At 37.1% G+C, this 25,891-nt stretch overlaps 2 protein-coding genes across 4 annotated transcripts in view; one reads left to right on the top strand and one right to left on the bottom strand.

The window, feature by feature from the left end:
• Window positions 1-13,396, bottom strand: part of IKZF3 (IKAROS family zinc finger 3) — an 86,842-nt gene extending 73,446 nt beyond the window's left edge. The window contains exon 1 of the mRNA XM_065909020.1: window positions 12,342-13,396. Coding sequence (XP_065765092.1) covers window positions 12,342-12,348 — 7 coding nt within the window. The 5' untranslated portion in view covers window positions 12,349-13,396. The remainder of the gene's footprint in view (window positions 1-12,341) is intronic.
• A 2,657-nt stretch (window positions 13,397-16,053) lies between these two features.
• Window positions 16,054-25,367, top strand: ZPBP2 (zona pellucida binding protein 2). Of its 3 annotated transcripts, none has more exons than XM_065909809.1 (8): window positions 16,054-16,282; window positions 16,525-16,590; window positions 17,737-17,862; window positions 18,510-18,671; window positions 20,463-20,681; window positions 21,205-21,287; window positions 22,534-22,714; window positions 23,430-25,367. In XM_065909809.1, the coding sequence occupies exons 3-8, from the start codon at window positions 17,784-17,786 to the stop codon at window positions 23,522-23,524; spliced, it is 819 nt and encodes a 272-aa protein (XP_065765881.1). In that variant the 5' UTR covers window positions 16,054-16,282; window positions 16,525-16,590; window positions 17,737-17,783; the 3' UTR covers window positions 23,525-25,367. The 3 variants fall into 3 exon arrangements, with proteins under 3 accessions (XP_065765881.1, XP_065765879.1, XP_065765878.1); XM_065909807.1 differs by having other exon boundaries at window positions 16,054-16,391; window positions 22,534-22,641; XM_065909806.1 differs by having other exon boundaries at window positions 16,054-16,391.
• The last annotated feature ends 524 nt before the right edge of the window (window positions 25,368-25,891 follow it).

Genomic DNA, 25,891 nt, shown 5'->3' with positions numbered 1-25,891 from the left:
TCCTTATAAAATGAAATTAGAAACGTTGGAATTGAAGTAGATACCTTACCTACCTTATCTCTTCTTTCCCTGCCACTTGATATTTAAATTTTCTCCAATATCCAGCTATTTGGATTATGAAGTCTCTGCTTAGACACTTCCAAGAATACAGAAGTTATACTTTTCCTTTTCAGAAAAATTCTAATGGTTTAAAAAGTTCCTCCTTAAATACAGTGGAACTCAAAATTTCCTGAACTGTCCATTTCAGGTCCTAGTTCAGCTTTCTGGGAACATCCAGAACAAATTATTATACAAGTGCTACCACTCAGTTCCCTAGCCACGGTGAGAGCTTTCTTCTGAACCTGGTTTTGTCTGCCTATGGTCCTCCAAATATGTGGCATCAAGCACTAAGCCAAGGAGTGCAAATGAGACTTCATATTATCTCACAGCATCTCTGGAAAATAAACAGGTGCAATGGCATTTATTATTCTTCCCATTTTACAAACAAAATTTAAGACAAAAGAATGACAAAAAATATTAAGTCATGTAATTGTCCAAACAATGTCAGTGGCACATTATGAAGAGAAGCAGGATTCCTCTCTTGAGTTTCAACCTTTGTTTCAAAGAATTTAAATAATGTTTTAAGGTGCTTTCCTATATAGATTATAAATATTGGAAGAAGGCCAGAACTAGAAGACATTTTAGACCCAATTAATTTCAAATACCTCAAGTGAGAGGAAAAGAAGATATTAAAGGCGGGTGGCATACCTTAAAATGAGAATAGTCTCTCCAGTCATGAAACCCTACCTTTCCTTCCTCTCTGGACCAAGGTAAAGGTTAAGAGACATCAAGAATATTTCTCTAAGAACATCAGATCAATACAGCCCACGTTACCCTCTTTTTTTAAACAAAATATTCCATTTTCCCTAGATTAAATGTGAAGAAATTATAGACTGCAGGGCACAGGTCCTAAACAGCAAATTCAATATCTAGTGTTATTTTCCTTGAAAGGTCAGTTACTCTAAAGCTGTAGAAAAATATACTTATATTTTACCATGGATATCAGGTGCCAATAAACACGCAGAGAGAAAAGGAAGAATGAGCATTTCATGTCATTGATACTTTTAAAAATTGTCTGTGCTAAAATGATTGAATCCAACATATTGCAAGTAAGATTTTCATTTTGTAACTGTAAAATGCCTAGTTGGTTATAAAATAACTGAAGTTAAAAACAGAATATCAATTGAAGATGGGTGACAGACTTAAATGTGAAAGCTTCTAGAGAAAACTATAGGAGAATATTTTCATGGCCTTGGATAGGCAAAGACTTCTTAAGCAGGACATAAGGTTCCATTAATCCCAAAAGGAAAAAAAAATGATAATTTAGTCTTCATTAAAATTAAGAATTCTGTTTACCATAGATGAAGAAAATAAATAAGCAAGTTACGGACCCAGAGAAAATATTTGCAATACACATCTGATGAAGTTCATGCTTCTAAATTTTAAATGCCTACAAAATCAATAAGAAAAATATAAACAATCCAATTTTTTTAAAATGTACAGAAGACTTTTAGCACTTCAAGAAAAAGAATATGCAAATAGCCAATAAACATACAAAAAGGTACTCAACATCATTATTCATCAGGAAAATACAAATTAAAACCACAATGAAACACCGCTACACACCCAACAGAATAGCTAAAATTTAAAAGACTGACAACAGCAAGTGTTGACAAGATGTGGAACAACTGGGGATGACCAGTGAGAGGGTAACAAGTCCAACCACTTCAGAAACTGTTTGGCAGTATGCACCAGAACTAAGAACACACCCACACTATGACCTAGAAATGCTAGTCCTAGATATATATCCAAGAGAAATGAATGTATATGTCCACCAAAAGACATGTACAAGAATATACACCATATAGATAAACAATGGAAACAAATCAAATGTCCATCAACAGTACAATGAATAAACAAGTTGTATATTCATACTACTCAGTAATAGAAAAGAATGAACTATTAATAAATGTAACAATATGGATGAATCTCAAAGGTATGTTGAGTAAAAGAAACCAGATACCCAAAAAGTACCTACTGTATGATTTATGCAAAATTCAAGAACAAGAAAACTGATCTGTGGTTACAGAAGTCTGAACAGTGCTTTACTTGGCATGCATGCTCAGTCACTTCAGTCATGTCCGACATTTTGCAATCCTACAAACTGTAGCCCATCAGGCTCCTCTGTCCATGGAGAATCTCCAGGCAAAAATACTGAACTGGGTTGCCACGCCCTCCTTCAGGGGATCTTTCTAACCCAGAGATTAAACCCACCTCACTTATGTCTCCTGCATTGGCAGGAGGGTTCTTTACCACTAGTGCCACCTGAGAAACCCTTTTTACTTGGTGTAAAGGGAGGTTTTGTAAATGGACACAGAGGTAATCTTCTGGAGTGATGCAAATGTCCTGTATCTTTTTCTAAATTTTATTTTACTGAAGTATAATTGATTTAAATGCTATGTTTCTGGTATAAAATGTTTCCTATCTTGACTTTGAAGGAATGCATATAGATAAAAATTAATCAACCTGTATATGTAAGAAACGTATACCTCACTGTATAAATTATTCCTTAATTAAAAATAAATCTATTGAACACAATCATTTTCAAATATCTAAAATACCAAAGGAGTTCCTGGATGTCCAGTGGTTAGGATTTGGCACTGTCACTGTTGAGATTCTGGGTTCAATCCCTGGTCAGAAAACTAAGATCCTACAAGCCACACAGTTCAGCCAAAAGAGAGCCCAAACCTTAAAAATGCAATTATAGCAGTATCTTCTCTCTTTTAAAAAATGTTTGAATTTGGGGAGATTTTCATGACTTTTCTATAGTCTTTATGGACTGTATCTATACCAACCATCCTCTGAATGGGCACCATGTAAAAATTCTTATGGTGAGGAAATTTATTTACATGTTATGTACCACCTAAATATGAAGATATTTTCAGTGATAGCTAATTCTCCAATCAAATTTTCCTGAGGATTGAGATTTCAAGATTTGTTTTAGTTTTGATCTTTGATTTTTTTTCTTTTTTCACTAAGCTTAGGCTACAGATAATTTGTGTCATTCATCTTTGGAAAACAAAAACAAGCAAACAAAATCTCTTGATCCATATCTATGCTTCTCTCCAGCAATAGTCCCACTTATTTCTCTGCTTCACTTCCCAGCTAAACTTCTGGAGACTATGACCTGTATCCAGTGATTCTACTTCTAGTCCCGTTCCTGCTTTAACCATCTCAGTCTGGTTTCCATCCCCACAACTCCACAAAAACCACTTCTGTTAAGGTCACTAGCAAGTTCTACATTGCCCCAAACCAGCCCACACTATTTGGCCCCACTTTACTTGATTTTCCAGCAACAGTGAACATAGCTGTTCACTCTCTCTCAATTCCGTTACACCACACTCTGTTGGTTTTTTTATTTGTCTCGCCATGCTGTTTCTCTTATGTTAGCCCCTCCCCCTCTACATGACCACCTAAATAGGATGCTTCTCAGGGCTTGATCCCGAGCCCTCTTCTCACAATAGGTGGCCCCAATCCCATGGCGCTTTCCCATGGCGCTAAAGATCATCTACATGCTGAGGATGATCAAATTTCTATCTCTAGCCAGACTTTTTATTCAGAGGAGGGGTGCACCAACCCTGCCCTGACCATTATTCTTCCTTTTAGCCTTTTAGTTTCTTGTATAACACTTCAAATAATTCAAATCTTTTCATTGGGGATTTATTTGTTTGGGAGCCCACCTTCTTCATCTGACTGTAAATTCCAAGCAGGCAAAAGCACTGTTGTCTTCTTCACCATTGTATTGCCAACATTTTGCATACAAGACACATAACAGTCAGTGAATAGTTTTTGAATGAAGAATGAATGAATAAAGATTTCTGACTTTTGAATTACATTGCTATTAATATAAATGCTATATTACAAGGTAAGTCAAAATCAAATGTTATAAAAACTTTCATTGCTCAGCTATCTTTTAAAACCAGCAAATAAACAATAAAAATACATTCTAAAACAACGGGAATACCAGACCACCTGATCTGCCTCTTGAGAAACCTGTATGCAGGTCAAGAAGCAACAGTTAGAACTGGACATGGAACAACAGACTGGTTCCAAATCGGGAAAGGAGTACATCAAGGCTGTATATTGTCACCCTGCTTATTTAACTTATATGCAGAGAACATCATGAGAAACGCTGGGCTGGAGGAAGCACAAGCTGGAATCAAGATTGCCAGGAGAAATATCAAAGACTTCAGATATGCAGATGACACCACCCTTATGGCAGAAAGTGAAGAAGAACTAAAGAGCCTCTTGATAAAGTGGAAGAGGAGAGTGAAAAAGTTGGCTTAAAGCTCAACATTCAGAAAACTAAGATCATGACATCTGGTCCCATCACTTCATGGCAAATAGATGGGGAAACAGTGGTTGACTTTATTTTTTGGGCTTCAAAATCACTGCAGATGGTGATTGCAGTCATGAAATTAAAAGACGCTTACTCCTTGGAAGGAAATTATGACCAACCTAAATAGCATATTAAAAAGCAGAAACATTACTTTGCCAACAAAGGTCCGTCTAGTCAAGGCTATGGTTTTTTCCAGTGGTCATGTATGGATGTGAGAGTTGGACTATAAAGAAAGCTGAGCATGGAAGAATTGATGCTTTTGAACTGTGGTGTTGGAGAAGACTCTTGAGAGTCCCTTGGACTGCAAGGAGATCCAACCAGTCCATCCTAAAGGAGATCAGTCCTGGGTGTTCATTGGAAGGACTGATGTTGAAGCTGAAACTCCAATACTTTGGCCACCTAATGCAAAGAGCTGACTCATTTGAATAAGACCATGATGTTGGGAAAGATTGAGGGCAGGAGAAGGGAATGACAGAGGATGAGATGGTTAGATGGTATCACCGACTCAATGGACATGGATTTCGGTGGACTCCGGGAGTTGGTGATAGACAGGGAGGCCTGGTGTGCTGCGGTTCATGGGGTCGCAAAGAGTCGACACAACTGAGTGACTGAACCGAACTGAACTGAACTGAAAGATATAAAGATGATCTATTATTAACCCAGTATGTGCTATGAAAGTGATGTTTCACTAATACTTTTCAAACTGTGGGCCATGTTTATCAGATTTTAGTCTGCACAAGAATGCCCTAGGAATCTCATTAAAATGCAGATTTTGATTCAGCATGTCTGGCCTGAGATTCTGCATCTGTAACATGTCCCAGCTGTTGCCAGTGCTACTGGTCCACACACCATACTTAGATTAACAGGTGTCTAAAGGATCTTTGTAAATGAATTATGAATTAAACTGAACATTTGCTGGATCCTAGCTTTACCTCTAGTAGAATGCAAGGTGGTTTTTGTCCACATCATCTTACTCAGACTTGCTGGTCTCTTGCAGTATTACAAACTTAGAGAGGTTCTCAACCTTATCAAGACCAAGTGACTCCTCTTTTAGAAAAAGTATTTTATAACACCTCTTTACCCCAGGTCAACCCCTGGGTTGGGAAGATCCCCTGGAGAAGGGAATGACAACCCACTCCAGTATTCTTGCCAAGAGAATTCCATGGACACTGTAGCCTGGCAGACTACAGTCCATGGGATAACAAAGAGTCGGACACAACTGAACGACTCACACAGACACACCATCATAAATTAAATATAACCTATCCACACATCGAAGTTTTCTAAAAATAAAAACCTAACTGTAACATAAATGTGGAATAAATTAATAAAATAATTTGTGTTTTAATATGTAAAGTACTAGTAAATTATTATAGAATACAAAATAAGAAGGTAGTCAGATATGTTTATAGAATCATCATGAATGCAAGAGACAAAATATGTAAGATATAGCTTGCATCAATAATGGCAAAAGTCTTGGCTCCAAACTAAAGAAAGAATTATCTTCCTTTAATTTATTGGATTGGTCAAAAGGAACCCAAACAAACTTTTTGGCCAACCCAGTAGACGGTAGTTTCATTCTTAAACAATTTAGATTGCATTAAAACCATGCAAGAATACTTTATGCATAAAATATAGTTAGGTTCTAGCAGTCATTAGATGACATAAAATATTACTAAGTTTCAGAAAAGCAAGAGATTCCAACCTAGAATAAGGAACAGCTTCCTAAAAGACTGCCAGGTGCTGATCTGTGGCAGAGGGACAGGGTCAATAGCTAAGAAGATCTAGCAGTGGTCCCTATAGTGATATACTTACCTAAATAACTTTACATGAGCACATATGCAGAGGAAAAAAAATATTCTGTGGATAAAAAAATGAGCATTCTCAATAATCAACTTTTTTATGAATGTGGAGCTATATCATAGCTGATGCAAAATATAATAGCTCCACTCTGAAAAAACGATTTTTGTAATATTTAACAACTAATCATTTCTGCCATCATCACCTTTATCTCTGCAATTGAAGATCATTTGTTATACACTTGTGCACAGTGTAGACAATAGCACAAATGTATATCAGAGGCTTGATTTGACTTTCATGTGTATCATTTACCAAATATTAATGCATAGAAGATTATCCCTGTAAAATTTATATTCTGACCTCAAAATAAAACCTTTTAACCAGCTCTTTGAAAATATTAAAAATTTATAAATGTGACACGAGTAAGATTGTGGTTGTGCACTGGAATTTTTTTCCTGTGCATATTTGCTCATATAAAATTGTTCTGATGTTCTAAATATTCTGCTATGTTAACAATCTCTCAAAGAGATAATACTTTGCAAATAAACTGATCGTGGTGTGTTAGAGAAATCAAATGAAGTAAAATATGGTATTCTCAACTTTAAAAAGCAAAACATTTGTTGTGAAGAATTAGTTTATTGTGGCTTTCTGCAACACTGCAAAAAATGTAGCAAAGCCAAGGATTAGATTTCACTACATTATTTTGCCCAAAGTTAAGCCAGTATTGGATTAGAAAAAAATAATAGTATTCATCCTGTTGAATTCAGCCAACATTTGAAGCTCTTCTGTCAAACCTTTAATAGCAACTCTGACAAATTAACCAGCAAAATTAACAAGCTTTCATGTCACTATTTTCTTTACTATCTTTACCATAAAAGTTGAACAAATAAATAGTCAAATGACCAAACACAGGCAGTTTATTAGTTGATTTATTTAATAAACATGACTGCAGTCCTACTATGTGCTAGGGACTAGGCTGGGTACTAGTTATCACTGGTGATAAAAAAGATCCCTACACTTTGGAATCTGACAGTTTAGACGGGGCAACAGGTGTACTAATGACCAAAATATGCAAGAAATCTAGTTAAATAACCTTTAAGAGTTAAGAGTAAAAAACAGTTTTGCACTGCTTCATCAGTGATACTATTGAAATGTTTTCCATTTCTCTTATTTAAAAAAGTTTCCTTTATAAATCCACAAATAACCTGATGTACCAAAAATGTTATCTCTAAGAACAGTTGCTAATAAATACAATTTGTGATATGTTGCCAATTCCATTGATATAATAAGTCAGGAGGTAAGCTGCTTTTGAATTTTTGATGCATAAAAAGCACTGCTTCATAAATGCTTTTATTCTGTTTCATATCTATTATTAAACATTTAGTTTTTTCTGTCTTCTAGATGGGCTACAAGTCCAATATAATACAGTATCGACTCCAAATTATATTGATTTATTCTACATCACTTTGTACTCTAAGAACTTTAATTCTGGATGCAAAAGCAGATTTCAATTAAGGCTGAAAAAATTATCTCATTCAGGATCATTAGGGATTATTTTGACAGATTTTACAGCAATAATAATTAACAGTTATATATATATGCCACTTTTCAAATAATCCCCCTATAATAGAAATATAATCATTGTTTCATTATTTCCTCTTTTTTTTAAAAAGTGATTCAGAAGGCCTTAGGGTCATCCTTATGATTTCTAATTATTATGAATGTGCCAGTTAATGGGAGAGTTGTATTTTCAAAAGGCTTAACAGCAGCCTACTCGATGTTCTTGTGATGCTTAGAATATTTTTCCACAATAATCAATGAATGTTTAACACATTCAAAAAGCATTTATTGGGTACTTACTACAGGCAGCTTCTGTGTTAATCACTCCTTTCTCACACATTGTCTAGAACTACAGCTTGACTTAGGAGCCAATTCATACTGGTTATCTGATAAAAGACCTACTGATAGTCTTTTAGTCATAAGTGTAACTGTATACACTGATGACAAACTTATAACAACATATTAAGGTATCACCAGGAAAATGTATGATAATTTTATGGTACCATCCATGTATCTTACTGACTGAGAAAGTAAATTTCCCCTCATATTTGATCTATATTTTAATGGACTAATAGTGATCCTGAAATCTGCTCATGTAAAGTTAAAAGGTAAGGTTTAGTATTAAGTAATATGCTAGTCAAAAAACCAATAACATTTCTGTTTTCTAAGTTTTCCTTTCTGTTATACCGCTTTAAATACTTTAAAATTTTTCTGAGTTCTAACAAGGAATTTGCTAGCACCAATCCCTTACTCACAAAGAGTAATTAATAAAAGGCATCATAATAAAGTTAATGAAAATGAGTTTTCGGCACCATTTTTTCAAAGTTTCTTTATGTGGACCATTTTCTTAAATTCTTTTTTAGATTTGTTACAATAATGCTTCTGTTTCATGTTTTGGTTTTTTGACTGTGAGGCATATGGGATCTTAGCTCCCTGACCAGGAATCAAACCTGCACCCCTGCACTGGAAGGCAAAGTCTTAACCACTGGACCACCACCAGGGAAGTCCCTTTTTGGCACCATTTTGAAACTTGAGTGCAACAAACTTTAAGGATCTTTTATGAACCAGGAACTGTTCTTTGCACTGAGTATACAAAAATAAGACATAGTTTCTGCCTTCAGAAGCTTAAAGACCAGTGGGGGAATAAACACTTAAATCGGTAAATAGTTTCAATATAATTGGGAGAAGTACGCATAGTAAGGAAAGGTCTTAGCCCAGCTGGATGAAGGTGAGGGACTGGATAGAACGACCACCAGAAAGCACCAGGGAGAGTCATGAGAAGGAGGCCCTTCATGGTGACAAGGCATGAAAAGATGAGTAGGCATAACAAGGTAAAGAATGGGATGAAAATTTCAGCAAAGACATGGAAGTGTGAAACAGCGTATGAGATTGTAGGAAACACAACCAGAAATTTTCTAAAATTATGTTCTACCAGGACCCCATGACCTTTCTGTGGCTTTTGTTCCTTTAAATTTTATCAGTTCAACCTTCACATGTTCATAAAATGGAAGGCTAGTAAACCACCATCTGGAGGCTGCATCTATGTAAATACCATCCATCCAGAACACAGAAAGGAAGCTAGAAATGAAAAAAATAGCTACCACAAAAGCCATGTGGTGGGAAGCTGACATCAAGGAGACAAAAATTACACAATAACCTGGGAATATTTAGTGTAGGGGCATTCAGCTCTGCACAGTTCAAAACCCCATGAGAATACACTACAGAACAATACATTATCTGATGGTCACAATACTGAGCCTGGGTTCCTAAGATAAAGTTTTCTCTTGTGGACCTCACTTATAAGGGGTCTGTGCAACAAATACTGTGTAACAAATATTCTTAGAACGATTTCTACCCAATAATGTTGACATAAAAAAGGTTTTTTAAAATATTTATTTATTTAGCTGCACTGGGTCTCAGTTGTGGCACATGGGCTTTTCTCATGGTATGTGGGATCTTCATTTCCAGACCTGGGATCGAACCTGCATTGCCTGCATTTGAAGGGGGATTCTTAGCCACGAGACCACCATGGAAATCCCAAAAGTTTTATATTAAATAAGAAATATGCCAATACTTGTAAAATTCATATTTGTGAACCACCCATTTCTCAACCATCAGACAGAAGGGATATTATTACAGCACAAATAACAAAATTCAGTAACATAAAGAATCTTTGTGTAGAAAATATTCAGGATCACAAACTGGGAGAAAAGAAAACGATTTTATTTCTTGATTTATTACATGCGTTAACTCTTCATCTTTATATGACAAACTTTCTATTTCAAAAGCTTATTTCATCTGACATCTTCACACATAGAAATTCTCAATAAGTGTCTGGTAATCAATGAAAAAATGAATAACTTTTTAAAAAGATTTTATATGTTGAAGAAATATTGACCATATAGTTTCACATTTCACAATAAACCATAGCATATTAATTTGACCCCCAAAATAGGCAGAAAATAAAAGCACTTCATCAAGTACTCTACTTGCTTGCAGTGCCAAGACATGAGAGGTATACACTATAGGTCAAATTCTAAACTGGGACCAAAATACCAAAATGGTATAAAAGTACTTTATTTAAATATCAAACACATGGGCCAGATTAGCCAATCTTGAGTGGCTGTAATAAACCAGATATTTTACTACACCAAATACTCTGATCCTCAGGGACGTGATGTTAGAATAGCCAAATTTACATCACTAACCTTTCTGTTAATCTTAGTTTTTTATTTAAGTGTGAAATCTTTGCATTAAGCATACCATATAACATCCATCTCCACGGATTATGAATGTAACCTATTCGTCTTAACTCACCTAGTGATTCAATTCTGTATTCTCTTTCCATTTATAGCCTGTACATTCCAAATAAAATTCTACACAGGTTTTCATTCCCTTTTTATTCAGCTTATCAAAAAGTCACTGTTAGGGCTTTAATATCCTAAATTATGCTACTTAGTTAATAATTTCTTTATTTCACATTAAATAAATGAATTCAGGAGTATTAGCATTTATAGAGAAACATCACAGTTTCCACTGTCTTACACTAATTCATATGTTATTATTGAGAAAGAAATGATTAAGACTAGGAAAAAATAGTGTTGTAGTACTGATCTATCACTTCACAAAAATAAACTCAGGAATTCATTTGAAATAATTAAAGACTGAGTGTTTTTTAAATTATTTTTTCTAGTGTACAACAACCTAATTTTTTCCTGTTCTTGGCCAATGAAATCTTTACATGATAAAAATTACACATCATAAACCATTTTTCAAATATTCAAAGTGTAAATTTTTAGGTTGACTTTTAAACCTTGATAATTTTTATAAATTTAAAGCAAAAAGTTTTTCATAAGAGAAAACACTTGAAATATTTTTCAATAATGATCCTCAAATTTTTTTTTTTTTACAGAATAGTAAATATGTACTGTGCACTGACTTATCATTTGGCGCTCTTCTTAGAGGAAAAAAAACACGTACAAGCGCCAAGTCAGTTTAAAATTATAAACATACTCATGTGTAAATTAAAGATTTACAACCACAGTACTGTGCTCAATTATACATGAAACAAAATTTATTTTGTTTTCTGACATATTTAATCAAGTTTTAATAACTTCATAGACCCTAGACCTAAAGCTGCCAAAGATCAAGGTATACTGGCAATAAGAGAGCCTTCAATCATTATGAAGAAAATATCCAGGCTATTGATAATTATTTATCAAATTAACATTTCAATCAGGTGTCAGTATCTCATTTACTAATAGAATGAATACATTTCTCACAAATTCTGATTTTCTATCACCACCTCCTCCAACTTGAGATGCACCTGCCATTTTCAAGGTTTTAGAAACACTTGTTGAAAAGACTGTTGAAAAGTTTGAAATAATACTGTGAAATTTTAGTTATCCCAAGGAAGTATATATATCCCAATAATACTGAAAATTTGGGGGGAAGTGAGGATAGTTTAATGACTTTCAAAATTAATTCAAATGGAACTCTTCATGTGAGCCTGATTTTTTGCTTTGAGAAAATAAGTTATTAGAAGACTGAGTACCAAGGGAAGCACAAATGCCATTACTTAAAAATTTACCTTGCCATATGACAGCATTTACCCTTGAGGGGGTAAAAGTCAGCTTTCATCCTAAAGAAGTCACTCAGGTTAGCCCAATTCCAATGGACATTGAAGCCATGGACGAAAAAATCACGCAAAAGGATTAGTTATTCCACCTTAGGTTTGCTGCCATTTCAGGGACACCCCATAAGTACTCCTCCCCTGCAGAATCAGAGTTGACCCCTGACAACCCCTAAAAGGTAAAAGTGCGGAGAAATTATCACTGTCCAAAGTTAGGTTGGGGGTGGGGGGTAAGGTAGCAAATGAGAGATGTATGAAAACCGACACGCTTTGCCCTCTGAAATGCCTATTTACTTTTGACAAAAGAAATAAATAGAAGCAAAACCGAGATTCAGAAGGAACTCTCTCTGCTGCGTGCACCGGTTGAGCATTTCAAAGACCCCTTAGAAAAGAAGCAGGCTGGAGGCTCACCTTCCATCTCGCCGCCGGGCTGGGCTGGAGCTGCCGCTCTGGATAACCAGCCGCTCCACGTGCTCCTGCCGTCGCCGGGACGCAGCGCGCAGCTGGCGGGAGATTCCCAGCGCGGGGAGTCCCCGGGATCCGGCCGCCGCGTCGGCGCAGATTGAAAGGGGCAGGAGCCAGCGACCGGACGGTGCGCGGGGTTACAGCGGCGCTGGCTGGCGGCGGCTTTAAAGGACGCTCACCGCCGAGGTATCTACCGCGCCTCCAGCCGCCTTTTGAATGTCAAAGCCGAGAACCCCAATAGGAAGGAAATGGCAAGACAGTAAATTGACTCCAAATGTCTATTTTAGAAGGATAGTGGATAAGACAGTAATATCACATGGCGGGAAGGAGGATCTGGATTGCTTTCTTGCAAGTCTAAGTTCAAAGGAGGTTTGTCTTGAGCAAAATCTGGAACTTCTGGTCTAGATTCAGGGATGATAGCCATGAATGCCATCAATGAGCACTCCATTAAATATGTTTTTCTTCCTCAACTTTTCATTTCATGTAATAAAAGTTCCTGATCCAAGTCTTCAGGAAGTTCTAAGACAGTTCCAAAGAGTGTTGGCACTTAAATCAACTCAACTTTTTCAACTGGAAGCAATATTCTCACTTTATTTTCCCTTTTGGAAACTGCTTGATTTGCCACCACTCACAAAACACTACACACTGTATTTATGGGTGTTTATTTTCTACTACCTTACCTTCTTCCAAATAGGATCTGAGACAGCTTACAAAAATACATATATAATGTAAAGTGCTAAGAGATTGGGGTGGGAAGGGGAAGATACACTAAGACAGTAAAATTGACTCAAAGATGTTAGTTGTACACAGAGTGAACATCTTTTCCCAACATCCTTCCCACGTTATAGAGATCAAGCACACATTTGACTATAGGGAGAGGGAAGGGGAAGTGAACATATAATTTTTAAAAAACAGAATTTTTCTTCACACTGAGGTTGAAGGGACATTGTTCAGGTGAGTCCTCTTAAAGTTACCCAGTATGTTAAATATGTAAATGATTCTCAAAAAGACCATTTTTGCCTTTGTGAGAGACATATGTTGTTGGTATATACAAGTATATTTGAGACTTAACGTTGGGAGTTCATGCATCAGAAGGCCATACCAGAGTAAACCCGCTCTTATCAAGTTAAAGAATACATATTGTAATTTTATGAATTTTAGTTTATTTTAAATATGCCTTGGTATAGGAGATATAGATATAGATATAGATATAGGTATATAATTTTTAAATGAGTTAATAACTTGTAATGACTTTGTTTTACGATTATGGCACCATGACAGCATCTCTATAACTTGTATGGGTTGGAGTTCTACAGGATAATAACAATTTCGGAGAAATACTCTAAACACTAGGTCTAATTTTAGTATCGAAAGGGGAAATTTGTTGTTTGTTAGTTTCTAAAGGCAAAAATAGCACATCAAAAGTAGCAGAAGAGGAACTGTAAAATTTCACAGGGATGGTGTAAGGATGAATAGTTATTTGGTTATTATAAGTTTTAGAAGGTGTTTAGCTTCCATTACAATGTTCTTTATACTTATCAATGGAATGTGTTACTACTCTGCGAATAATTAGCTCAGTATTGAGTATCTCAGACTCAAGAACGTGATACTTAACGGGATAGATCAAAAGTAACTGGGTAAAATAATTCATGCAGCTATTTCACCCTCAAGGAGGTAGAGCATAAATCCCCACTCCTTAAGTGTGCAATTCACTTATGCATGTTTCTAGTGGCCTAGTGATTAGGATTCTGGGCTTTCACTGCCATGGCCTGGGTTCACTCCCTGGTCAGGGAACTGAGATCCCACAAGTCACACAAAGGACCCCACCCCCCAAAAAAGTTTTTTTTTTTAAATGAATGGGATTCACATAGTAACATCCTTCCAAAGATTACAGTATGAAAAGGTATTTATATCACAGAAACCAGACAAATACTACCTCAGGTAGATGATCAAGTTAACAACAACGATATAAGGCATGTGACAGTATGTGCCCGTGATATATACTTGAATATGGTACTTCACCTCCATAGCCTTCTATCCATAAACCCTAACCTAGAAGGTTAACTTAGACTGGTTAAGCTCCAGTCTAACCTAGAGGCATTCTGCAAAGGGCCTGACCAATTCAGATCAAGTCAATGTCATCTCAAAACTCATTAACTGTCAAGATCATCAAAACCAAGAAATGTCTGAGAAACTGTCACTGCTAAGGAGATTTAATGACTAAATATAACAAGGGATCCTGATTGGGATCCTGGAGCAGAAAAAGGCCATTAGGTAAAAACAAAGGAAAACTGAATCAAGTAGGGGCTTTATTTAACAAGGTATCAATATTGGTCATTACTTGTGAGAAAGATATCATAACAAATGTAAGGTGTTAATTGTCAGGAAATAGGAAATACACGAGAACTCAGTACTACCTTCACATTTTTTTTGTAAATCTAAAACTATTCTAAAATTAAGTTTGTTTTAAAAGGGTAGATGGATTCTTGAACAAATCACTACTCATTTGGTTAAGTCTCTTCTTATAGTATTCAAAGTTGATCAAAGGGTTTACAAGGATCAATTATTTATAACTGGGAAGCTAATAAAACACTGTGGATTTAATGATAAACTTCCAGGGAATCAGAGATAATGCCTAAATTTGTCTTCATTATCATTACTTTAAGAAGGTAACAGTTGAGACTAAACCATGAATCTAGACATGGTAACTGACAAGGGTGGATCTGACTCACTAAATCACATTTCATGGCTTATGCTATGTAGGTAAAATTAACAGTGACTAAAACTGAAATCACTGACAAAGGCTGCTCCTGGACCATATGAGATAGTCCAAGTACTGACTCGGCTCAAAGGAAATAAAACCGAAAACTCTTGATCTCACCCCCAAATAATCATTCTGCACCCTGTCTGAACCTTGGGCTCTCTACCCACCAGCCTACTCAAAACCACGACTGAGGGTGTCCCGCTGCTAAGAAACAGACAATACACAGGGCTTTCCAGGCCACTAAATGAGTAGCCAAGAAGCAACCATGAAAGACACTAGCCTGGTCTCTTTTGGAGCTCGCTGATCTTGACTGAGCATCCACCCTGCAAAAAAAGCATTTGGAGATCTTGCCTTTCAACTGGGCCCGTGTTTTTGTTTTTGTTAAAGCAGGCTTACTTCACAACCCTGGATACATTTGCAAGTGGAGTCTCTCAACATCGTATGATACTGGAAGTTGAAAATGAAGGTTAAACGTTCCTCTGGAGTGCAAAGGCCTGGAGACGCCTCGTTGGTACACTAGTTCTTCAGGTTCTTCATTCTGTGGGTTAGAACACAGTTGGGTGAAAACTGGAAGTTAAGAATTTGATAAAGATTGTGCAGTTCCAGACAATTCATAAGAAAGGCATAGGGAATTCACACGCAGGGCTCTCTGCTTCCTGTGAAGTGCAAGCTTCTCCTTCCTCAGATCCTAATGTAACCTCATCCCCTATCCGCCCTATCCCATTGTGCCCACCGTGTTCCTCTTGTCGATCTCTTCAGCTCCTAGACTAAGGAAATGACTAAAACGCCAAGGCTTTTCTTCTCTCACCGACTGCCCAGAGAAGTAAGCGGACAAGTGCGAGAGAAAATGGCGCCAGACTCGAGGCGCGAAGCACCGGAAGCATCCACATGACGGCGACCGCGTGCGCGCGAGGGGCGGGGCGCTCGCCTCCAGTGCACCTGTCAGGGCCCGGCCCTCTGCACACGCCCCGCCCCCAGCCCCACCCACGCGCGACAGGCCGCGGAGCACGCTCGCGCTCTCCTGCGCGTCCGCTCCCTTTGTAGCTACGCACGGTAGGGGAGCGGACCCTGGCGGTTTGCTCCGCTCGGTGGAGAGATGGGGAGGCGTGGCGCTGGGGCTGAGGTAGGAAGGAGCCCGCCCCTCGACGCCTAACCCTCCCGCGACGCTAGCCCCTGAGTCGTGATGCGAGCGTGGGTCCTACTCTCCGCGGTGCTCTGGTACCTCACAGGAGGTGGGGCTCCTCCCGCCCGGTCCCCAGGCTTTCCCGCAGCTTCCCGGTCCAGCCTCCCCGCTTTGCCCCGCCCCGCCCCAGTCTGAGCTCGGCTCCTCTTCCACTTGGTCAGTGGGTTTTTTTCCCTCCGCAGTTGGATGGCAGCGTAATTCCGAACGCACTGAGAAAGGCTTCATTTATGGCAAGCCGGGACACCCAGGTAATGAGGATCTCTTCACCCGCAGAGTCCATCCGAAGAGCCGGGGGCCCCGTTGTCTCTGCCGAGGTTTTTCCCGAACAAGGAAATGGAGCAAAAGTTTATAGAACGTCAACTGTGTGCTCTGCACTTCCTGGAGGTTGTTGCATCGTTTCATCCTTAGAGCGACGCCACTGCGCCTCAGTTGCGTAAAGAAGAATCTTGCCTAAAGAAGCACGGCTCGTGAGGAGCTAAGATTCAATTTATAGGTCTTTTTCTGATACCAACTCTCTTCAGAATGTCCCGGCTGCTTTGCAACCTGCGAGGCCAGCTCAGAGGAGTGATTTCCGGGGCTGGAAGTCCCTCTGTTTGGAATGTCCTTACCCCTTCATTAACTAGAACCCCTACACATCATTTCCGGCTCAGCTCAAATGTCATTTGTCCCTGTGATAAAACTTTCACACACTCCCCAAGGAAGATTAGTCACACAGTTAACTTTAGATGACTTTGGGCCGGTTCGTAGCATTGGTTAGATTTGGAATCGCTCCGTTTTTGGAGCCCCTCCCCCTGCCTGCCACCGCCGAACTGTGATACAGTATCTTCTTTATAGGTTCAGAGCCTGGTGTTCAGCAGGCTTTAAAATTAGTATCTTGTGGGACAGAATTGTTCCAAGCACATTGTTGCTGCTTCCATCAAATCCGAAATAGACTAGGAATTGCAGAAAATCTTCCTTATGTGTCCCACATAGACTGAATTATTGTTCCTAACAGAGGACACTTGCAGCTAAATATCACATTTGCCTTGGGGATGATAATGATCATCTTTAAAATAGTTTTGCAAGCAAACAGATCCTTTTCTGATCTTTAAATTGATTCTACCAACGCTTCAATTTTTTTTTTGATTCTACTTCTGAATCTGTACACTAAATGTATTATGTACATTATTATAAACACTATACTATTACAGAAAAAAAATAATGACTCTTGGGTAGTCTAGAGTTTTAAAAGTCTATGAGAAGTAAAAAGGACTTTAATTTTCCAAATGTTATAATGATATGCTGATTTTTAAAACCGTGAAATACAAAGAGAACTAATCAAAGTAACTTTGGGACACAATGGTAAGAAGTGTGTTAAATTTTGGTATATAATGTACTGTTTTATTTTGTCATAGTGAAAGTATATGTAAAATTACATCACAACAGCCCAGTCCTTGTCTGTATGGACTTTAAACGCGCTGAAAAAGAAACGGTGGACCCCACCTACTTATGGGTTGGGCCTAATGAAAAGCCATTAACAGGTAAGTTATTTGATTTTAATATCTTATTTTTTTAATGATGCAAACTTTTTTTTAGAAAAGCACTATTATTTATGAGAATGAAAAAGTTGTAATTTAAACTGCAGTTTCACTTACTCAGTATTTAGACAATCATAACTTAGTCTGTACCTTATTTTCTTCTTATGCAAAAAACTGAAGCAATAATTTTTGTACCTTTCCTCCCAAAGCCTTATTAGTTCAGAAGTTTTTATAAAACCTAAAATTTATCTTTGCATTATCTGTGATAGGAAATGAGGTAACTAATTTGTAATTTTTCATGACGTTAGAAGGGTGTCTTAGAATGTAAGGATTATTAATTTCTGTCTTATGTGAAGAAATTGCATTGTACTATAAGGTACTATAATCTCATTTACTGAATTACTGGTATAAATCAATTGAAATTAGATGCCAGAATTGAATTAAAGAAAACCAAAATATATTTCAAAAGTATACTTATCATGTGGTTTTCCATTGACTAATACAGCAGAATTAATACTTTGTTGAATTCTTGAAGTTAAAATTGTCTATTAATTTATAAATTTTTGTATGTATTTGTAACCCCAAGTTTACCAAATAGTGTTTGAATTGTTACATGTTAAATAACCAACTCATTTACTCTTTCTGTTTAGGAAGTAATAGAATAAATATAACTAATACAGGAAAGCTGACAGTGAAAGACTTTTTGGAGCCTTTGTCTGGACTTTATACATGCAGTTTTTCTTATAAGACTATCAAAGCAGAAACCCAAGAAGAAAAGGTAGTAAAGCAGAGATATGACTTTATGATCTTTGGTAAGAATATAGGCACATTTTCACTTATACATTTAGTTTGGATCAGAATTAAGTATATGATTTCTTCATTTAGTGTAAATGAATCTGTTATATATAATCGGTATGGCTTGTAGAGTATTTTAAATGTGGCTGGTTCCAAATAGGAAAAGGAGTATGTCAAGGTTGTATATTGTCACCCTGCTTATTTAACTTATATGCAGAGTACATCATGAGAAACGCTGGGCTGGAGGAAGCACAAGCTGGAATCAAGATTGCCAGGAGAAATATCAAAGACTTCAGATATGCAGATGACACCACCCTTATGGCAGAAAGTGAAGAAGAACTAAAGAGCCTCTTGATGAAAGAGGAGAGTGAAAAAGTTGGCTTAAAACTCAGCATTCTGAAAACTAAGATCATGGCATCCAGTCCCATCACTTCATGGCTAATAGATGGGGAAACAGTGGAAACAGTGGCTGACTTTATTTTTTGGGCTCCAAAATCACTGCAGATGGTGACTGCAGCCATGAGATTAAAAGACGCTTACTCCTTGGAAGGAAATTATGACCAACCTAAGCAGCATATTAAAAAGTAGAGACATTACTTTGTCAACAAAGGTCCATCTAGTCAAGGCTATGGTTTTTCCAGTGGTCATGTATGGATGTGAGAGTTGGACTATAAAGAAAGCTGAGCATGGAAGAATTGATGCTTTTGAACTGTGGTGTTGGAGAAGACTCTTGAGAGTCCCTTGGACTGCAAGGAGATCCAACCAGTCCATCCTAAAGGAGATCAGTCCTGGGTCCTGATCTCCTGATTGGAAGGACTGATGTTGAAGCTGAAACTCCAATACTTTGGCCACCTGATGTGAAAAACTGACTCATTTGAAAAGACCCTGATGCTGGGAAAGATTGAGGGCAGGAGGAGAAGGGGACGACAGAGGATTAGATGGTTAGAAGGCATCACCGACTCAATGGACATGGGTTTGGGTGAACTCTGGGAGTTGGTGATGGACAGGGAGGCCTGGTGTGCTGCAGTTCATGGGGTCGCAAAGAGTCGGACACAACTGAGCGACTGAACTGAATTGAAATGTGACCAAGGAACCTCAAATTGACATCAAAATAGTGTGTCCTAAATAATCCTCTTTCAGCCTCCCACTTCTCACTGTATAGATATGCAGGCACAATCTGCATTATCACAGTTTTGCTAGGTAATTTAAAAATTGATGTTTAATTCCATAAAAGCAAATTAGTGATCCTTTTCACTGTACTGTGCTAACACCAGTGATACTTCTATAAACTAAAACTCTCCCCACCAGAATCTTATTTTTTTCTTGATACTTTTAATTACCTATATAGGGCACCCACAGAAGCTATATCTTCTCTTGTACTGAGTAAATAATGTATCAGACAAAATAACCTTTTTCATTAAAGTCATTAGTTTTACATCTTTTCATGAGGACAAATTGTTAAAACATTTTGTGCTCAGTTGCTCAGTCATGTCTGACCCTTGGACATCCCATTGACTGTAGCCCACCAGGCTCCTCTGTCCATGGGATTCTCTAGGCAAGAATACTGGAGTGGGTTGCCATTTCCCTCTCCAGGGGAATCTTCCTTACCCAGGGATCGGACCTGCATCTTCTTGTGTCTCTCACATTGGCCACTCCTGCACTGTGCCACCTGAGAAGCTCTTAAAACGTTTTATTAGATAAATTAAGTTTCTGTGGTGGTTTGCAAAAATTGATGGTATTTAATATTACATGGTATTTGGAAATTGATGCTAGGCACAATTGTTTTATTCTCATCTTTTTTTTTAAAGCCTATCGGGAACCTGACTATTCATATCAGATGGCTGTACGTTTCACCACAAAATCTTGTGTAGGAAAATATAATGATCTGCTTTTTCGAGTCCTGAAGAAAATCTTGGATAATTTAATCTTTGATTTGTCATGCCATATAATAGAACCATCATATAAATGCCATTTTGTTAAAGTTCCAAAACATGGCCTCATTCATGAGCTATTTATAGCCTTTCAAGGTAAAAAATGTTAATATTCTTTAAATTTATGAGTTTAATCTTATTACAGAATTAATTGCCATATTAATATGAGAAATAAGTAGTAGGCTTTAAATGCTTGTTAGGGACTAAAATATGTTGTTCTTAGCCTGACTGTGGTTTTAAAAATTGACACATTAACTATTTGCCTTGCCTATTTTTGAGAAGTCAATAGCATTTTATAAATATGGCCTTTAACTATGCAGCTAGTATTTAAGTTATAACTTCCTATAGAATTTTAAATTGTACTTTTGAGAACTTAACAAAAGGGGGAAACCAAACCAAATTTATTTCTATTCATTTTAAAGCCTTGTAGTTACCTCCATTAGCCCCCAGATGGAGTGAAATCATAATGTATAAATTATTCAAATTGCGCACCTTTCTAGGATTACATAAATTAAACACATGCACACATGTATACTGAATTCAGCATTTGGAACTTTATTGGAATGTTTGGAACTTTTTGGAATCGTTTTGTGAAGATGTCATTTTTCCCCCCCTCCAGTTAATCCTTTTGCACCAGGGTGGAAAGGTACATGCAATGAGTCTATTGACTGTGAAGATACCACTAATCATAATATCCTCCAGGTGAGAATTTCAGTGTAGGGGGAATGTATTTGAATAGTAAACAAAGCTGTTTAAAACTTAAGCATGAAATATTACTGATATTGGTTTCAGTTTTATAAACTGAGATTGTGAAAGTCTGAGCTATTTTAAAATGTTTTGTCTTGGAATAGTATGTTTGGAATATCATATAACTCCCCGGGTTAATACTATGTATTTTACCTGTGATAGAAGAAGGGCGGATCACTGGTCTTTGTTCTCCAAATGTAACCAAGCAGCAGCTTGAAAAACAGCCTTATAGGGCTCCCTTGGTGTCTCACTGGTAAAGAATTCACCTGCCAATAGTGGAGACACAGGTTTGATCTTTGATCCAGGAAGACCCCCACATGCTGTGGAGCAACTAGGCCTCCGCACCACAATTACTGAGCCTGTGCTCTAGAGCTTAGGAGCCGCAACTACTTAGCTGACTTGCTGCAACTACTGGAGCCCGTGCGCCCTCGAGCCCAAGCACTGCAACAAGACAAGCCACCACAATGAGAAACCCATGCCCTGCAACTAGAGAGTAGCCTCCACTCTCTGCAGCTGGAGAAAAGACTGCCCAGCAATGAGAACCCGGCACAGCCAAAAATAAATTAATTCATTTTAAAAAATGAAAACAGCCTTATAAAAATTAATAAATAATGAACAGCCTTATAATCATGTCATTCTAGGTTAAAACATTGATTTTTCCAGAACTGTGTCTTTACTGATCATAATAGTTGCTCTCTCCTCTGCCTTATTTGAGGCTCAGGGCATCATTTAAAAAAATACCTTCATTCTCCTTCTCTAGTCCCTAAGCCCATACCCTTAACATTGTGCATGGTTTATGGGTTATTATTAGTTACTATTTAAGCCCTGTGCTCAAAAAATAAAATTTACACCATTAGTCTGTAATGCTAATTAAAGTTTTGGTTTCCATCTTGCTTGGCTCCTTAGAGTTAGAAACAATCAACTCCCAGTTATCTACATATGGAATAGACATGTTGCAAATAATTCAAAACAAGTGCTTTTTAACCTCATTTTAATTCTTAACTGTTGTACATAAAAATTGACAATAATTGATAAGTTCAGGCTAAACTAATTTTGGTATTAACATGCAACTTTTCAGGAATTCATCTGTTGTATAAAGCAGGGCCATGCTTGTGTTACATTTCATTGCCTCTGATATAGGAGAAGAAATTTGGTTCACAGTTTAGTAATTATACTTCTCTCTGGTGTTTTAAAATCTTAGGCAAGAAATCGAATAGAAGAATTTTTCCGGAGCCAAGCATATATTTTCAACCATGATCTAAATAAAACTCTACCAGCCATGCATTTTGTGGATCACAGTTTTCAAATAGTACGTATGGATAGCTGTCGTCCAGGCTTTGGAAAAAATGAAGGTCTACACAGCAATTGCGCTACCTGTTGTGGTAATTATAAAATACACGTATCTAGTTATTTAGGTTATCTAGTCAGAATTCTCTTAGCATAATTGAATTGAATATTTATAGTGATTTTCTTAACCAAAAAAATGTATTTAGTTAAAGGGAAGTAAAAATTCGAAGCTCAAATTTCTAAACATAGTTATCTTCATGTATATTAATTCTGCCTAGTATAATCTTTTGTATTACAAAATATCTCTATAGTGTTCTGACTTGAGATACTATACTATGAAAGGAAACAAAATGGTCCTGCCTAGAAATTAGAAATAGGAACTAGAAAACAAGAAATAGGAACTCATAAATGGAGCAATGCAGAAGTTACTGGAAGATGCTATTAAAGGGAAAAGTAGCTAAGATTCTAACTTTCTTTTACAGTGCTATCTAAGATCTTCAGATAACAATATTTCAAACTCATAAATGGGGAGTTCCCTGGCAGTCCAGTGGTTAGGACTCCACTTTCACTGCCATGGCTCCAGGTTTAATCCGTGGCTGGGGAACTAAGATCCTGCAACCTACTCAACGGAGCCAAGAAAAAAAACAACTCATAAATAATCTTCCACAGTTTAATTGGTTGAACATTACTGGTAGTAGAACATAGATATAGAATGTCAGTGGTGTGACATTGATGGCAATTTGTATTATTGGTATAAAATACCTTTAACTGAAATTATAATAATCTACTCCATTGTATTTTCCTCTGCAGTGGTTTGTAGTCCTGGGACTTTTAGTCCTGATGTTGATGTTACATGTCAGACCTGCATTTCCGTCCAAATCTACGGAGCTAAATCATGCCAGTAAATTTCAACATGAAGACTAGGGGTGAAAGCATCATTACTTGCTTGTGGAGGTGGAGGACATAAGATGATTTGTTCACATCCCAAAGTGTCATAGATATTTTCATTAAGGAAGATCAGTAAGACCAAAACATTGGAAAACATACATTTTAAAAACCATAAAAAGATAGTCAACATGGTATTTCTAAGAAGGCATTTAATCTCAGTGGATGATTTTTAATGAAATATGTTTTGTTGCTTACAAACAATCTTGTTTCTTTGTACCTAAAAACTATGTTAAGGTCAAGAAGAGTAGGCAAGTATAATATAATAAAATTTTATACTTTCCATATATTATTTTGTTTGATATCACTCATATGATATATCATAATATATTACCTTTATAATTAGACCAAAAAAGTTGTTTCTTTTAGTCTCTTTGCTTTTAGTTTATTTATTTTAGAATAATATGCTTTATTTTTTAGTATAGTTTTAGGGTTACAGAAAAATTGAGCAGCTATTACACAGAGTTCCATATACCCACTTCAGCCCACACCCTCACCCCCCCGAGTTTCCCCTACTAGTATCATCTTGCATTAGCGTGATACATTTGTTATCATTAATGAACCAATGTTGATACATTATTATTAACTACAGTTAATAGTTTATATTAAGGTTCATTCTGCGTGTTGTAGTTCTGTGGGTTTTGACGAGTGCATATTGACATGCGTCCACCCCTACAGTTCATACAGAATAGTTTCACCACCCTTAAAATGTTCTCTCTCTCTTACCCCACAGCCCTTGACAACCACTAATCTTGTTACTGTCTCTACAGTTTTGCCTTTCCCAAAGTGGATTAAACTTGGAACCATACAGTATGTAGACTTTCTAGACTGGCTTCTTTCACTTACCAATATTCATTTAAGATTCCTCCATGTCACTGTATGGCTTTGATAGATCATTTTTTATTGCTGACTAATATTCCATATCATGGGTGTATAAAGGACATCTTGATTGCTTCCAGTTTTTGATGATCATGAGTAAAATTGCTATAACTATTTGTGTACAGGTTTTTGTATGGACATGAGTTTTCAAATCAATGGCGTAAATCCTAGGAGCATGATTTCTGGGTTGTGTGGTAAGATAATGTCTAGTTTTGTAAGAAATTTCCAACCTGTGTCCCAAATTGGTTTACCATTTTACATTCCCACCGCAATGGATGTGTTTCTTGTTGTTCCTCATCTTCACCAGCTTTTGGTATTTTAAGTTTTTTTTTTTTATTTTGGCTATTCTATTAGGTATATAGTGATAGCTCGTTACTGTTTTAATTTTAAATCCCCTAATGACTTCTGGTCTGTGCATTATTTCATGTGTTTATTTGCCATCTGTGTATCTGTCATTTAGATCTTTCTCCTTGTTTTTATTGAATTTTTCATTCATATTGTTGAGTTCCAAAAGTTCTTTGTATATTTTAGGTACAGATTCTTATCAGATATGTGTTTTGCAAACATTTTCTCCAATTTTGTGGTATGTCTCTACTTCTCACAATGTCTTTCGCTAAGCAGAAGTTTTTAATTGTAGTAAAATCCAGTTTACCAATTTTGGGCTTCCCTGGTAGCTCACTGGTAAAGAATCCCCCTGCCAATGCAGGAGACACTGGTTCAGCCCCTAGTCTGGGAAGATCCTCCATGCTGTGGAGCAACTAAGCGCATGCACCCCAACTGTTGAGCCTGTGCTCCAGAGCCCAGGGACCTGGAACTGCTGAGCCCTCGAGTTGCACCTACAGAAGCCTGTGCGCCCTGGAGCCCACGTTCAGCAACAGGAGAAGCCACTGCAATGAGAAGCCTACACACTGCAACTGGAGAGCAGCCCCCACTTACCACAACTAGAAGAAAGCCTGGGCAACAAGGAAGACCCAGTGTAGCCAAAAATAAATAAATAAAATTATAGTTTACCAGTACTTTTCCATGGATCATGCTTTTTATGTCTTCAAACTCATCACCAAGCCCAAAGTCATGTAGTTTGCTCCTGTTGTATTCAAGAAGTTATTTAGTTTCATGATTTACATTTAGTCTAAGATGAATTAGTTTTTGTGAAAAATGTAAGTTGTATGTTTAGATTCTTTTTATTTTTTTTTTTGCCTATGGATGGTTCCAGCACCATTTGTTGAAAAGACTGTCCTTCCACCATTGAATTGCCTTTGCTCCTTTGCCAAAGGTCAGTTGACTACATTTGTGTGGGTCTATGTCTGGGTTCCCTATTTTTTTTTTTTTGGTTCCCTATTTATTAATTCATGTAATCTTTCCTCAGTATGGTACTACCTTGATTACTGTATAGTAAGGCTTACATTTGGTTGGTATCAGTCCCCTGACTTAGTTCTTTTTCAGTATGG

Source organism: Muntiacus reevesi, chromosome 18 (genome assembly GCF_963930625.1).
Source record: "Muntiacus reevesi chromosome 18, mMunRee1.1, whole genome shotgun sequence".
Lineage (NCBI taxonomy): Eukaryota > Metazoa > Chordata > Mammalia > Artiodactyla > Cervidae > Muntiacus > Muntiacus reevesi.
Note: the sequence above shows the minus strand (reverse complement) of the source record. Positions and strands in the feature narration are given on the sequence as shown.

Excerpts from the sequence above, each read along its gene's own strand:
- ZPBP2 (XM_065909806.1), top strand. The coding sequence starts at position 16,343 with ATGCGAGCGTGGGTCCTACTCTCCGCGGTGCTCTGGTACCTCACAGGA. Across the intron at positions 20,682-21,204 it reads GCTATTTATAGCCTTTCAAG|TTAATCCTTTTGCACCAGGG; the intron begins GTAAAAAATGTT and ends CCCCCCCTCCAG. Across the intron at positions 21,288-22,533 it reads CTAATCATAATATCCTCCAG|GCAAGAAATCGAATAGAAGA; the intron begins GTGAGAATTTCA and ends TTAAAATCTTAG.